The 14,971-nt window shown below is 60.7% G+C and overlaps 1 protein-coding gene across 15 annotated transcripts in view; it reads left to right on the forward strand.

Moving 5' to 3' along the window:
* HSPG2 (heparan sulfate proteoglycan 2) overlaps nucleotides 1-14,971 on the forward strand; it is a 456,402-nt gene that overhangs the window by 70,576 nt on the left and 370,855 nt on the right. For 12 of the 15 annotated variants that reach the window (XM_073656045.1, XM_073656041.1, XM_073656043.1 and 9 more), the window contains 4 exons: nucleotides 5,564-5,673; nucleotides 5,795-5,853; nucleotides 9,309-9,469; nucleotides 13,054-13,092. In XM_073656045.1, coding sequence (XP_073512146.1) covers nucleotides 5,564-5,673; nucleotides 5,795-5,853; nucleotides 9,309-9,469; nucleotides 13,054-13,092 — 369 coding nt within the window. The remainder of the gene's footprint in view (nucleotides 1-5,563; nucleotides 5,674-5,794; nucleotides 5,854-9,308; nucleotides 9,470-13,053; nucleotides 13,093-14,971) is intronic. The other 3 variants (XM_073656044.1, XM_073656055.1, XM_073656053.1) reach the window with 1 other exon arrangement.

Below are 14,971 nucleotides of genomic sequence, written 5' to 3' on the forward strand. Positions count from 1 at the left end.
TTTCCCACCCCTTCCCCATACTGACTCCTCACACATTTTCCACCCCTTCCCCATACTGACTCCTCACACATTTCCCATCCCTTCCCCATACTGACTCCTCACACAGTTCCTATCCCTTCCCCATACTGTCTCCTCACACATTTCCCACCCCGCATCCAGGATGGATTGGAGAGCAGACAGTTTGGTTAGAGGGAGACCGATCAGTAGAGTTGCCGTAGTCCACATGAGAATGAATAAGAGCGACAGTAAGAGGAGAGGACCTAGGACTGAGCCCTGATGAACCCCGACAATAAGAGGAGAGGACCTAGGACTGAACCCTGAGGAACCCCGACAGTAAGAGGAGAGGACCTAGGACTGAGCCCTGAGGAACCCTGACAGTAAGAAGAGAGGACCTAGGACTGAGCCCTGATGAACCCCGACAATAAGAGGAGAGGACCTAGGACTGAACCCTGAGGAACCCGACAGTAAGAGGGGAGGACCTAGGACTGAACCCTGAGGAACCCTGACAGTAAGAAGAGAGGACCTAGGACTGAACCCTGAGGAACCCCGACAATAAGAGGAGAGGACCTAGGACTGAACCCTGAGGAACCCGACAGTAAGAGGAGGGGACCTAGGACTGAACCCTGAGGAGCCCTGACAGTAAGAGGAGAGGACCTAGGACTGAACCCTGAGGAACCCCGACAATAAGAGGAGAGGACCTAGGCCTGAACCCTGAGGAACCCGACAGTAAGAGGAGCGGACCTAGGACTGAACCCTGAGGAGCCCTGACAGTAAGAGGAGGGGACCTAGGACTGAGCCCTGAGGAACCCCGACAATAAGAGGAGAGGACCTAGGACTGAACCCTGAGGAGCCCTGACAGTAATAGGAGGGGACCTAGGACTGAACCCTGAGGAACCCTGACAGTAAGAGGAGAGGACCTAGGACTGAACCCTGAGGAGCCCTGACAGTAAGAGGAGAGGACCTAGGACTGAACCCTGAGGAGCCCTGACAGTAAGAGGAGGGGACCTAGGACTGAGCCCTGAGGAACCCCGACAATAAGAGGAGAGGACCTAGGACTGAACCCTGAGGAGCCCTGACAGTAATAGGAGGGGACCTAGGACTGAACCCTGAGGAACCCTGACAGTAAGAGGAGAGGACCTAGGACTGAACCCTGAGGAGCCCCGTCAGCAAGAGGAGAGGACCTAGGACTGAACCCTGAGGAACCCCGACAGTAAGAGGAGAGGACCTAGGACTGAACCCTGAGGAACCCCGACAGTAAGAGGAGAGGACCTAGGACTGCTCCCTGAGGAACCCGACAGTAAGAGGAGGGGACCTAGGACTGAACCCTGAGGAACCCCGACAGTAAGAGGAGAGGACCTAGGACTGAACCCTGAGGAACCCGACAGTAAGAGGAGGGGACCTAGGACTGAGCCCTGAGGAACCCTGACAGTAAGAGGAGGGGACCTAGTACTGAGCCCTGAGGAACCACGACAGTAAGAGGAGAGGACCTAGGACTGAACCCTGAGGAACCCCGACAGTAAGAGGAGGGGACCTAGGACTGAACCCTGAGGAACCCAGACAGTAAGAGGAGGGGACCTAGAACTGAGCCCTGAGGAATCCCGACAGTAAGAGGAGAGGACCTAGGACTGAACCCTGAGGAACCCCGACAGTAAGAGGAGAGGACCTAGGACTGAACCCTGAGGAACCCCGACAGTAAGAGGAGGGGACCTAGGACTGAACCCTGAGGAACCCCGACAGTAAGAGGAGGGGACCTAAGACTGAACCCTGAGGAACCCCAACAATAAGAGGAGAGGACCTAGGACTGAGCCCTGAGGAACCCCGACAGTAAGAGGAGAGGACCTAGGACTGAGCCCTGAGGAACCCCGACAATAAGAGGAGAGGACCTAGGACTGAGCCCTGACGAACCCCGACAGTAAGAGGAGGGGACCTAGGACTGAACCCTGAGAAACCCCGACAGTAAGAGGAGAGGACCTAGGACTGAGCCCAATAGTAAGACACAAATTCACACATGACCGTTCTTCTCTGTCCCCCATACATATGAGGGCTCCTCTCTATGGGGCCCACGGTCCAGCAGTTTACAGCTGTGTACGGCCCTGGTACATGTCCATCGCTCTTTCCCTATGGATGGATGTTCTCTGACAGCTGTACTCGTCCATCATCCCCCTGTGCAGCCGCTGGCAGGTCAGTCCGCTGGCAGGTCAGTCCTCTGGCAGGTCAGTCCGCTGGCTGGTCAGTCCGCTGGCAGGTCAGTCCTCTGGCAGGTCAGTCCTCTGGCAGGTCAGTCCTCTGGCAGGTCAGTCCGCTGGCAGGTCAGTCCGCTGGCCGGTCAGTCCTCTGGCAGGTCAGTCCTCTGGCAGGTCAGTCCGCTGGCAGCTCAGTCCGCTGGCAGGTCAGTCCTCTGGCAGGTCAGTCTTCTGGCAGGTCAGTCCGCTGGCAGGTCAGTCCTCTGGCAGGTCAGTCCTCTGGCAGGTCAGTCCGCTGGCCGGTCAGTCCGTGGTGCTGTCAGCGGTTTCCTGTGGGCGGTTGTCACATTCCATCCTCCTTCCCCGTCTCCCCCATCACATGTCAGGGGGGAGTTTGGGGCTTTGTATGGAGCTGTGGCCCTATGTGGCCGGGCCTCGGGGGTCCCTATCTTCACCTCCTGGTGTAGGAGCAGCTGCCGTCATCTGTGGGTCATATCTACTAGATGAGGCGGCGTCCACATCCTCTATCATAGCGAGGAAGGGGAACACGTGAAAGCTCCTTATACCCCCGAATACAACTTCACCACCCCTGTGTGGCCCTATCATCCCTGACCCTGAGGCTGTGTGGCCCTATCATCCCTGACCCTGAGGCTGTGTGGCCCTATCATCCCTGACCCTGAGGCTGTGTGGCCCTATCATCCCTGACCCTGAGGCTGTGTGGCCCTATCATCCCTGACCCTGAGGCTGTGTGGCCCTATCATCCCTGACCCTGAGGCTGTGTGGCCCTATGATCCCTGACCCTGAGGCTGTGTGGCCCTATGATCCCTGACCCTGAGGCTGTGTGGCCCTATGATCCCTGACCCTGAGGCTGTGTGGCCCTATGATCCCTGACCCTGAGGCTGTGTGGTCCCATGATCCCTGACCCTGAGGCTGTGTGGCCCTATGATCCCTGACCCTGAGGCTGTGTGGCCCTATGATCCCTGACCCTGAGACTGTGTGGTCCCATGATCCCTGACCCTGAGGCTGTGTGGCCCTATGATCCCTGACCCTGAGGCTGTGTGGCCCTATCATCCCTGACCCTGAGGCTGTGTGGCCCTATCATCCCTGACCCTGAGGCTGTGTGGCCCTATCATCCCTGACCCTGAGGCTGTGTGGCCCTATCATCCCTGACCCTGAGGCTGTGTGGCCCTATCATCCCTGACCCTGAGGCTGTGTGGTCCCATGATCCCTGACCCTGAGGCTGTGTGGCCCTATCATCCCTGACCCTGAGGCTGTGTGGCCCTATGATCCCTGACCCTGAGGCTGTGTGGCCCTATGATCCCTGACCCTGAGGCTGTGTGGCCCTATCATCCCTGACCCTGAGGCTGTGTGGCCCAATGATCCCTGACCCTGAGGCTGTGTGGCCCTATGATCCCTGACCCTGAGGCTGTGTGGCCCTATGATCCCTGACCCTGAGGCTGTGTGGCCCTATGATCCCTGACCCTGAGGCTGTGTGGCCCTATGATCCCTGACCCTGAGGCTGTGTGGTCCCATGATCCCTGACCCTGAGGCTGTGTGGCCCTATCATCCCTGACCCTGAGGTTGTGTGGCCTTATGATCCCTGACCCTGAGGCTGTGTGGCCCTATCATCCCTGACCCTGAGGCTGTGTGGTCCCATGATCCCTGACCCTGAGGTTGTGTGGCCCTATGATCCCTGACCCTGAGGCTGTGTGGTCCCATGATCCCTGACCCTGAGGCTGTGTGGCCCTATGATCCCTGACCCTGAGGTTGTGTGGCCCTATGATCCCTGACCCTGAGGCTGTGTGGCCCTATGATCCCTGACCCTGAGGTTGTGTGGCCCTATGATCCCTGACCCTGAGGCTGTGTGGCCCTATGATCCCTGACCCTGAGGCTGTGTGGCCCTATGATCCCTGACCCTGAGGCTGTGTGGTCCTATGATCCCTGACCCTGAGGCTGTGTGGCCCTATGATCCCTGACCCTGAGGCTGTGTGGCCCTATCATCCCTGACCCTGAGGCTGTGTGGCCCTATGATCCCTGACCCTGAGGTTGTGTGGCCCTATGATCCCTGACCCTGAGGCTGTGTGGTCCTATGATCCCTTACCCTGAGGCTGTGTGGCCCTATGATCCCTGACCCTGAGGTTGTGTGGCCCTATGATCCCTGACCCTGAGGCTGTGTGGCCCTTTGATCCCTGACCCTGAGGCTGTGTGGCCCCATAGCTGTACAGTACTGGGGAGTAGATACTTCTGGAAATTGCTCCCCCTGGTGGCCACATCCTGCAGCGCCCCCTGGTGGCCACATCCTGCATCGCCCTCTGGTGGCCACATCCTGCAGCGCCCTCTGGTGGCCACATCCTGCAGCGCCCTCTGGTGGCCACATCCTTGCAGCGCCCTCTGGTGGCCACATCCTGCAGCACCCTCTGGTGGCCACATCCTTGCAGCGCCCTCTGGTGGCCACATCCTGCAGCGCCCTCTGATGGCCTCATCCTGCACCGCCCTCTGGTGGCCACATCCTGCAGCACCCTCTGGTGGCCACATCCTTGCAGCGCCCTCTGGTGGCCACATCCTTGCAGCGCCCTCTGGTGGCCACATCCTGCAGCGCCCTCTGGTGGCCACATCCTGCAGCTCCCCCTGGTGGCCACATCCTGCAGCGCCCCCTGGTGGCCACATCCTGCAGCGCCCTCTGGTGGCCACATCCTGCAGCGCCCTCTGGTGGCCACATCCTGCAGCGCCCTCTGGTGGCCACGCCCTGCAGCGCCCTCTGGTGGCCACGCCCTGCAGCGCCCTCTGGTGGCCACGCCCTGCAGCGCCCTCTGGTGGCCACACCCTGCAGCGCCCTCTGGTGGCCACACCCTGCAGCGCCCTCTGGTGGCCACATCCTGCAGCGCCCTCTGGTGGCCACATCCTGCAGCGCCCTCTGATGGCCTCATCCTGCACCGCCCTCTGGTGGCCACATCCTGCAGCGCCCTCTGGTGGCCTCATCCTGCACCGCCCTCTGGTGGCCACATCCTGCAGCGCCCTCTGATGGCCTCATCCTGCACCGCCCTCTGGTGGCCACACCCTGCAGCGCCCTCTGGTGGCCACATCCTGCAGCGCCCTCTGATGGCCTCATCCTGCAGCGCCCTCTGGTGGCCACATCCTGCAGCGCCCTCTGGTGGCCACATCCTGCAGCGCCCTCTGGTGGCCACATCCTGCAGCGCCCTCTGGTGGCCACATCCTGCAGCGCCCTCTGGTGGCCACATCCTGCATCGCCCTCTGGTGGCCACATCCTGCATCGCCCTCTGGTGGCCACATCCTGCAGCGCCCTCTGATGGCCTCATCCTGCAGCGCCCTCTGGTGGCCACACCCTGCAGCGCCCTCATTTCTTGTGCCGTTTCTTGCAGTTTATTACCGAGCTCTGGTGAACTTCACCACCTCCATCGAGTACACTCCAGACCTGGACAATGTGTCTTCGGATCAGTTCCGGGATTTATCGGAGGCCGTCGTGGACACGGTGAGGGGGCTCTACGTGCAGCGCCTTGTGTTTGCCATTGTCTGTGTCTTGCTGACAGGAGGAGTTACCCGGGACCGTCACTCACACATCGACTAATGGATCATCTCTTCTTTTTTTCTAGCTTGAGTCCGAATATTACAAAATTCCTGGAGAGCAAATGGTTAACGTTGTATATGTCAAGTAAGTGGTGAATACGGCGCTCTGTACGTCTCCCCCGCGCTCTGTACGTCTCCCCCGCGCTCTGTACGTCTCCCCCGCGCTCTGTACGTCTCCCCCGCGCTCTGTATGTCTCCCCCGCGCTCTGTACGTCTCCCCCCGCTGTGTACGTCTCCCCCGCGCTGTGTACATTTCTCCCGCGCTCTGTACGTCTCCCCCGCGCTCTGTACGTCTCCCCCGCGCTCTGTACGTCTCCCCCGCGCTCTGAACGTCTCCCCCGCGCTGTGTACGTCTCCCCGCGCTGTGTACGTCTCCCCGCGCTGTGTACGTTTCTCCCGCGCTGTGTACGTCTCCCCCGCGCTGTGTACGTCTCCCCCGTGCTGTGTACGTCTCCCCCGTGCTGTGTACGTCTCCCCCGCGCTGTGTACATTTCTCCCGCGCTCTGTACGTTTCTCCTGCGCTCTGTACGTCTCCCCCGCGCTGTGTACGTTTCTCCCGCGCTCTGAACGTCTCCCCTGCCCTCTGAACGTCTCCCCTGCGCTGTGTGCGTCTCCCCTGCGCTCTGTGCGTCTCCCCTGCGCTCTGTGCGTCTCCCCTGCGCTCTGTGCGTCTCCCCCGTGCTCTGTACGTTTCTCCCGCGCTGTGTACGTCTCCCCCGCGCTGTGTACGTCTCCCCCGCGCTGTGTACGTCTCCCCCGCGCTGTGTACGTCTCCCCCGCGCTGTGTACGTTTCTCCCGCGCTCTGTACGTTTCTCCCGCGCTCTGTACGTCTCCCCCGCGCTCTGTACGTCTCCCCCGCGCTCTGTACGTCTCCCCCGCGCTCTGTACATCTCCCCCGCGCTGTGTGCGTCTCCCCCGCGCTCTGTATTTCTCCCCCGCGCTGTGTACGTTTCTCCCGCGCTGTGTACGTCTCCCCCGCGCTGTGTACGTCTCCCCCGCGCTGTGTACGTCTCCCCCGCGCTGTGTACGTCTCCCCCGCGCTGTGTACGTCTCCCCCGCGCTGTGTACGTCTCCCCCGCGCTGTGTTCTTCTCCCGCGCTCTGTGCGTCTCCCCCGCTGTGTACGTCTCCCCCGCTGTGTACGTCTCCCCCGCGCTGTGTACGTCTCCCCCGCGCTGTGTACGTCTCCCCCGCGCTGTGTACGTCTCCCCCGCGCTGTGTACGTCTCCCCCGCGCTGTGTACGTCTCCCCCGCGCTGTGTACGTCTCCCCCGCGCTGTGTACGTCTCCCCCGCGCAGTGTACGTCTCCCCCCCCGCGCAGTGTACGTCTCCCCCCCGCGCAGTGTACGTCTCCCCCGCGCTCTGTACGTCTCCCCCCGCGCAGTGTACGTCTCCCCCACGCTCTGTACGTCTCCCCCGCGCTGTGTGCGTCTCCCCCGCGCTATGTACGTTTCCCCCGCGCTGTGTGCGTCTCTCCCGCGCTCAGTACGTCTCCCCCGCGCTGTGTACGTCTCCCCCCGCTGTGTACGTCTCCCCCGCGCTCTGTACGTCCCCCCCCGCTGTGTACGTCCCCCCCGCTGTGTACGTCTCCCCCGCGCTCTGTACGTCTCCCCCCCGCGCTGTGTACGTCTCCCCCGCGCTGTGTACGTCTCCCCCGCGCTGTGTACGTCTCCCCCGCGCTGTGTACGTCTCCCCCGCGCTGTGTACGTCTCCCCCGCGCTGTGTTCTTCTCCCGCGCTCTGTACGTCTCCCCCGCGCTCTGTACATCTGTACGTCTCCCCCCCGCGCTGTGTGCGTCTCCCCCGCGCTGTGTGCGTCTCCCCCGCGCTGTGTACGTCTCCCCCGCGCTGTGTACGTCTCCCCCGCGCTGTGTACGTCTCCCCCGCGCTGTGTACGTCTCCCCCGCGCTGTGTACGTCTCCCCCGCGCTGTGTACGTCTCCCCCGCGCTGTGTACGTCTTCTCCCGCGCTCTGTACGTCTTCCCCGCGCTTTGTACGTCTGTACGTCTTCCCCCCCGCGCTCTATGCGTCTCCCCCGCGCTCTGTGCGTCTCCCCCGCACTGTGTACGTCTCCCCCGCGCTGTTTACGTCTCCCCCGCGCTGTTTACGTCTCCCCCGTGCTGTGTACGTCTCCCCCGTGCAGTGTACGTCTCCCCCCCGCTGTGTACGTCTCCCCCCCGCTGTGTACGTCCCCCCCCCGCTGTGTACGTCTCCCCCCCGCTGTGTACGTCCCCCCCCCGCTGTGTACGTCTCCCCCCCGCTGTGTACGTCTCCCCCGCGCTGTGTACGTCTCCCCCGCGCTGTGTACGTCTCCCCCGCGCTGTGTACGTCTCCCCCGCGCTGTGTACGTCTCCCCCGCGCTGTGTACGTCTCCCCCGCGCTGTGTACGTCTCCCCCGCGCTGTGTACGTCTCCCCCGCGCTGTGTACGTCTCCCCCGCGCTGTATGTCTCCCCCGCTCTGTATGTCTCCCCCGCTCTGTATGTCTCCCCCGCTCTGTATGTCTCCCCCGCTCTGTATGTCTCCCCCGCTCTGTATGTCTCCCCCGCGCTCTGTGTATGTCTCCCCCGCGCTCTGTGTATGTCTCCCCCGCGCTCTGTGTATGTCTCCCCCGCGCTCTGTGTATGTCTCCCCCGCGCTCTGTGTATGTCTCCCCCGCGCTCTGTGTATGTCTCCCCCGCGCTCTGTGTACGTCTCCCCAGCGCTGTGTTCTTCTCCCGCGCTCTGTATGTCTCCCCCGCGCTCTGTACGTCTGTACGTCTCCCCCCCGCGCTCTGTACGTCTCCCCCGCGCTGTGTTCTTCTCCCGCGCTCTGTATGTCTCCCCCGCGCTCTGTACGTCTGTACGTCTCCCCCCCGCGCTGTGTACGTCTCCCCCGTTGTGTACGTCTCCCCCGCGCTGTGTGCGTCTCCCCCGCGCTGTGTACGTCTCCCCCGCGCTGTTTATGTCTCCCCCGTGCTGTGTACGTCTCCCCCCCGCTGTGTGCGTCTCCCCCCCGCTGTGTGCGTTTCTCTCGCGCAGTGTAGGTTTCCCCTGCGCTGTGTACGTCTCCCCCGTTGTGTACGTCTCCCTCGTTGTGTACGTCTCCCTCGTTGTGTACGTCTCCCCCGCGCTGTGTACGTCTCCCCCGTTGTGTACGTCTCCCTCGTTGTGTACGTCTCCCCCGCGCTGTGTACGTCTCCCTCGTTGTGTACGTCTCCCTCGTTGTGTACGTCTCCCCCGTTGTGTACGTCTCCCTCGTTGTGTACGTCTCCCTCGTTGTGTACGTCTCCCTCGTTGTGTACGTCTCCCCCTTTGTGTACGTCTCCCCCTTTGTGTACGTCTCCCCCGTTGTGTACGTCTCCCCCGTTGTGTACGTCTCCCTCGTTGTTTATGTCTCCCCTGTGCTGTGTACGTCTCCCTCGTTGTGTACGTCTCCCCCGCGCTCTGTACGTCTCCCCCGCACTGGGTACGTCTCCCCACACCCTATCCCTTGCCGTTCTATGCCCTGTGGATCTGCCCTTGACTGTGGCCCTCGTGGCCCCTTCTCTTCGGTCTTCACAGGGTCATTGATAATTTTGTGTTTGTGGAGTTGGATGTGGGATCTGAAGGTAACGAGAACGATGCAGAGATCCGCCAGGTGCTGCACTCCGTCATTGCCAGCGGCTCCATCGCCAGTTACGACACCTCCACCCAAGGCTTCCAGTTCCGTCGTCTTGGAGCCGGTGAGTGTCCCTCATCTGTGACGTGGCATTCAAAGGAGAATGAGTATATAGCGTATACTCCAGGTCATAATGTATAGAGCCACTGTTATACAATCTCCTCCCGCGTTCGTACGCCGTCTGCTCCCCTGCCCGTACGCCGTCTGCTCCCTGCACTCGTACGCCGTCTGCTCCCCCGCTCGTACACCGTCTGCTCCCCCGCTCGTACGCCGTCTGCTCCCCCGCTCGTACGCCGTCTGCTCCCCCGCTCGTACGCCGTCTGCTCCCCCGCTCGTACGCCGTCTGCTCCCCCGCTCGTACGCCGTCTCCTCCCGCGCTCGTACGCCGTCTGCTCCCGCGCTCGTACGCCGTCTGCTCCCACGCTCGTACGCCGTCTGCTCCCCCGCTCGTACGCCGTCTGCTCCCGCGCTCGTACGCCGTCTGCTCCCGCGCTCGTACGCCGTCTGCTCCCGCGCTCGTACGCCGTCTGCTCCCGCGCTCGTACGCCGTCTGCTCCCGCGCTCGTACGCCGTCTGCTCCCGCGCTCGTACGCCGTCTGCTCCCGCGCTCGTACGCCGTCTGCTCCCGCGCTCGTACGCCGTCTGCTCCCGCGCTCGTACGCCGTCTGCTCCCGCGCTCGTACGCCGTCTCCTCCTGCGCTCGTACGCCGTCTGCTCCCCCGCTCGTACGCCTTCTGCTCCCTGCACTCGTACGCCGTCTGCTCCCCCGCTCGTACGCCGTCTGCTCCCCCGCTCGTACGCCGTCTCCTCCCGCGCTCGTACGCCGTCTGCTCGTACGCCGTCTGCTCCCCCGCTCGTACGCCGTCTGCTCCCCCGCTCGTACGCCGTCTCCTCCCGCGCTTGTACGCCGTCTGCTCCCGCACTCGTACGCCGTCTGCTCCCCCGCTCGTACGCCGTCTGCTCGTACGCCGTCTGCTCCCCCGCTCGTACGCCGTCTGCTCGTACGCCGTCTGCTCCCCCGCTCGTACGCCGTCTGCTCGTACGCCGTCTGCTCCCCCGCTCGTACGCCGTCCCCTCCCGCGCTCATACGCCTTCTGCTCCCCCGCTCGTACGCCGTCTCCTCCCGCGCTCATACGCCTTCTGCTCCCTGCACTCGTACGCCGTCTGCTCCCGCGCTCGTACGCCGTCTGCTCCCGCGCTCGTACGCCGTCTGCTCCCGCGCTCGTACGCCGTCTCCTCCCGCCCTCGCACGCCGTCTCCTCCCGCCCTCGCACGCCGTCTCCTCCCGCCCTCGCACGCCGTCTCCTCCCGCGCTCGTACGCCGTCTCCTCCCGCCCTCGCACGCCGTCTCCTCCCGTGCTCGTACGCCGTCTGCTACACCCTTACGTCATCTTCTGCACTCTACACCGTTTTCTCCTACACTCTATGCTGTCTTCTCCTGCACCCTTACACTGTCTTCTCCTACTCTCTATGCTGTCTTCTCCTACACCCTTACACCGTCTTCTCCTACACTCTATGCTGTCTTCTCCTGCACCCTTACACCGTCTTCTCCTACACTCTATGCTGTCTTCTCCTGCACCCTTACACTGTCTTCTCCTACTCTCTATGCTGTCTTCTCCTACACCCTTACACCGTCTTCTCCTACACTCTATGCTGTCTTCTCCTACACCCTTACACCGTCTTCTCCTACACTCTATGCTGTCTTCTCCTGCACCCTTACACCGTCTTCTCCTACACTCTATGCTGTCTTCTCCTGCACCCTTACACCGTCTTCTCCTACACTCTATGCTGTCTTCTCCTGCACCCTTACACCGTCTTCTCCTACTCTCTATGCTGTCTTCTCCTGCACCCTTACACCGTCTTCTCCTACACTCTATGCTGTCTTCTCCTGCACCCTTACACTGTCTTCTCCTACACTCTATGCTGTCTTCTCCTGCACCCTTACACCGTCTTCTCCTACTCTCTATGCGGTCTTCTCCTGCACCCTTACACCGTCTTCTCCTACTCTCTATGCTGTCTTCTCCTACACCCTTACACCGTCTTCTCCTACACTCTATGCTGTCTTCTCCTGCACCCTTACACCGTCTTCTCCTACACTCTATGCTGTCTTCTCCTGCACCCTTACACCGTCTTCTCCTACACTCTATGCTGTCTTCTCCTGCACCCTTACACCGTCTTCTCCTACTCTCTATGCTGTCTTCTCCTACACCCTTACACCGTCTTCTCCTACACTCTATGCGGTCTTCTCCTGCACCCTTACACCGTCTTCTCCTACACTCTATGCTGTCTTCTCCTGCACCCTTACACCGTCTTCTCCTACTCTCTATGCTGTCTTCTCCTACACCCTTACACCGTCTTCTCCTACACTCTATGCTGTCTTCTCCTGCACCCTTACACCGTCTTCTCCTACTCTCTATGCTGTCTTCTCCTGCACCCTTACACCGTCTTCTCCTACACTCTATGCTGTCTTCTCCTGCACCCTTACACCATCTTCTCCTACACTCTATGCTGTCTTCTCCTGCACCCTTACACCGTCTTCTCCTACACTCTATGCTGTCTTCTCCTGCACCCTTACACCGTCTTCTCCTACACTCTATGCTGTCTTCTCCTACACCCTTACACCGTCTTCTCCTACACTCTATGCGGTCTTCTCCTGCACCCTTACACCGTCTTCTCCTACACTCTATGCTGTCTTCTCCTGCACCCTTACACCGTCTTCTCCTACTCTCTATGCTGTCTTCTCCTACACCCTTACACCGTCTTCTCCTACACTCTATGCTGTCTTCTCCTGCACCCTTACACCGTCTTCTCCTACTCTCTATGCTGTCTTCTCCTGCACCCTTACACCGTCTTCTCCTACACTCTATGCTGTCTTCTCCTACACCCTTACACCGTCTTCTCCTACACTCTATGCTGTCTTCTCCTGCACCCTTACACTGTCTTCTCCTACACTCTATGCTGTCTTCTCCTGCACCCTTACACCGTCTTCTCCTACACTCTATGCTGTCTTCTCCTGCACCCTTACACCGTCTTCTCCTACTCTCTATGCTGTCTTCTCCTACACCCTTACACCGTCTTCTCCTACACTCTATGCTGTCTTCTCCTGCACCCTTACACCGTCTTCTCCTACTCTCTATGCTGTCTTCTCCTGCACCCTTACACCGTCTTCTCCTACACTCTATGCTGTCTTCTCCTGCACCCTTACACCGTCTTCTCCTACACTCTATGCTGTCTTCTCCTGCACCCTTACACCGTCTTCTCCTACACTCTATGCTGTCTTCTCCTACACCCTTACACCGTCTTCTCCTACACTCTATGCTGTCTTCTCCTGCACCCTTACACCGTCTTCTCCTACACTCTATGCTGTCTTCTCCTGCACCCTTACACCGTCTTCTCCTACACTCTATGCTGTCCTCTCCTGCACCCTTACACCGTCTTCTCCTACACTCTATGCTGTCTTCTCCTACACCCTTACACCGTCTTCTCCTACACTCTATGCTGTCTTCTCCTGCACCCTTACACCGTCTTCTCCTACACTCTATGCTGTCTTCTCCTGCACCCTTACACCGTCTTCTCCTGCCCTCGGTCCCTTGTTTCTTCATCTTATCTCTCACGGTCTGTGAAGTCTGAACTTTCCTTTTATTCCAGCACAAACCCCTCCATCTGCGGTTGGGGTGGAGATGGCAGGTAAGATGCTTGCGCTCTGCTGTGGGTGCACGCCATTGTGTCCCCTGCATCTTCTTCATTTTTTGATGTTTTCCAGTGTTTTCTCTCCTGACTTTCTCCCTGTCTGATGCTCTCTGGCACGCTCTCTCTGTCCCTTGATGTGCTTTCTTTCTCCCCTGGTGCCCTTTCCATATTCCTAGCACACTCCTCCTGTCCCCTGGCGCTCTCTCCTTGTCCCATTTGCGCAATTTCTCTCACTGTCCCTGATGCCCTCTATTTGGCCCTTGTATGTGTTCTTGCCCTATCTTATGGCACTCTCTTCCTGTCCCTGAGCATGCACTTTCTCTCTGTATTCTTGTCTCTTAGCACCCTCTCCATGTCTCCTGGCGCGCTCTCCCTTGGCACGCTCTCTCCAAGTCTCCTGGCGCACCTTCCCTCGGCACGCTCTCTCCATGTCTCCTAGCTCGCTCTTCCCCCTGCACGCTCTCTCCAATCCATGTCTCTTGGCGCGCTCTCCCCTGGCACGCTCTCTCCCTATTTCCTGGCACGCTGTTTCCATGTCTCCTGGCGCGCTCTTCTCCCCGGCTCGCTCTCTCCATGTCTCCTAGCTCGGTCTTCCTCCTACACGCTGTTTCCATGTCTCCTGGCGCACTCTCCCTCGGCACGCTATTTCCATGTTTCCTGGCACGCTCCCCCCGGAATGCGCTCTCCATGTCTCCTGGCGCGTTCTCCCTCGGCACGCTCTCTCCATGTCTCCTAGCTCGGTCTTTCCCTGGCATGCTGTTTCCATGTTTCCTGGTCGCTCTCCCCTGGCACACCCTCTCCATGTCTCCAAGCTCGGTCTTCCCCCTGCATGCTCTGTCCACGTCTTCTGGCGCACTCTCCCTCGTCACGCTCTCTCCCTTTCCCCACATGCACTCTCTCCCTGGCACACTCCCTCCATGTCTCATGGCGCGCTCTCTCCCAGCATGCTCTCTCCATGTCTCCTAGCTTGGTCTTCCCTCAGCACGCTCTCTCCATGTCTCCTGGCGCGCTCTCCCCTGGCATGCTCTCTCCATGTCTCCTGGCGCACTCTTCCCCTGCACGCTCTCTCCATGTCTAGTGACACGCTCTCCCCCTGCACACTCTCTCCATGTCTAGTGACACGCTGTACCCCGGCACTCTGTCTCCATGTCTCCTAGCTTGGTCTTCCCTCAGCACGCTCTCTCCATGTCTCCTGGCGCGCTCTCCCCTGCCACGCTCTCTCCATGTCTCCTGGCGCACTCTTCCCCGGCACGTTCTCTCCATGTCTAGTGACACGCTCTCCTTCTGCACGCTCTCTCCATGTCTAGTGACACGCTCTACCCCGGAACGCTCTCTCCATGTCTCCTAGCGCGCTCTTGCCCGGCACGCTCTCTCCATGTCTCCTGGCGTGCTCTTCCCCGGCACACTCTCTTCATTGCTCCTAGCTCAGTCATCCCTCAGCACGCTCTCTCTATGTCTCCTGGCGCGCTCTCCCCCGGCACGCTCTCTCCATATCTCCTGGTGCACTCTTTCTTGGCGTGCTCCCCCCGGCACGCTGTTTCCATGTCTCCTGGCACGCTCTCTCCATGTCTCCTGGTGCACTCTTTCCTGGCGCTCTCCCTCCCGGCACACACTCTCCGTGTCTCCTGGCGCACTCTTCCCCGGCACGCTCTCTCCATGTCTAGTGACACTCTCTCCCCTCCCCCAGCACGCTGTTTCCATGTCTCCTAGCGTGCTCTTGCCCAGCATGCTCTCTCCGTGTCTCCTGGCGCGCTCTTCCCCGCACGCTCTCTCCATGTCTCCTGGCGCGCTCTTCTCCGACACGCTCTCTCCATGTCTCCTGGCCCGCTCTTCCCCGGCATGCTCTCTCCATGTCTCCTAGCTCGGTCTTCCCTCA

Source organism: Phyllobates terribilis, unplaced genomic scaffold, assembly GCF_046119375.1.
Source record: "Phyllobates terribilis strain yellow unplaced genomic scaffold, ASM4611937v1 Scaffold_12__6_contigs__length_324123572, whole genome shotgun sequence".
NCBI classification, from domain to species: domain Eukaryota; kingdom Metazoa; phylum Chordata; class Amphibia; order Anura; family Dendrobatidae; genus Phyllobates; species Phyllobates terribilis.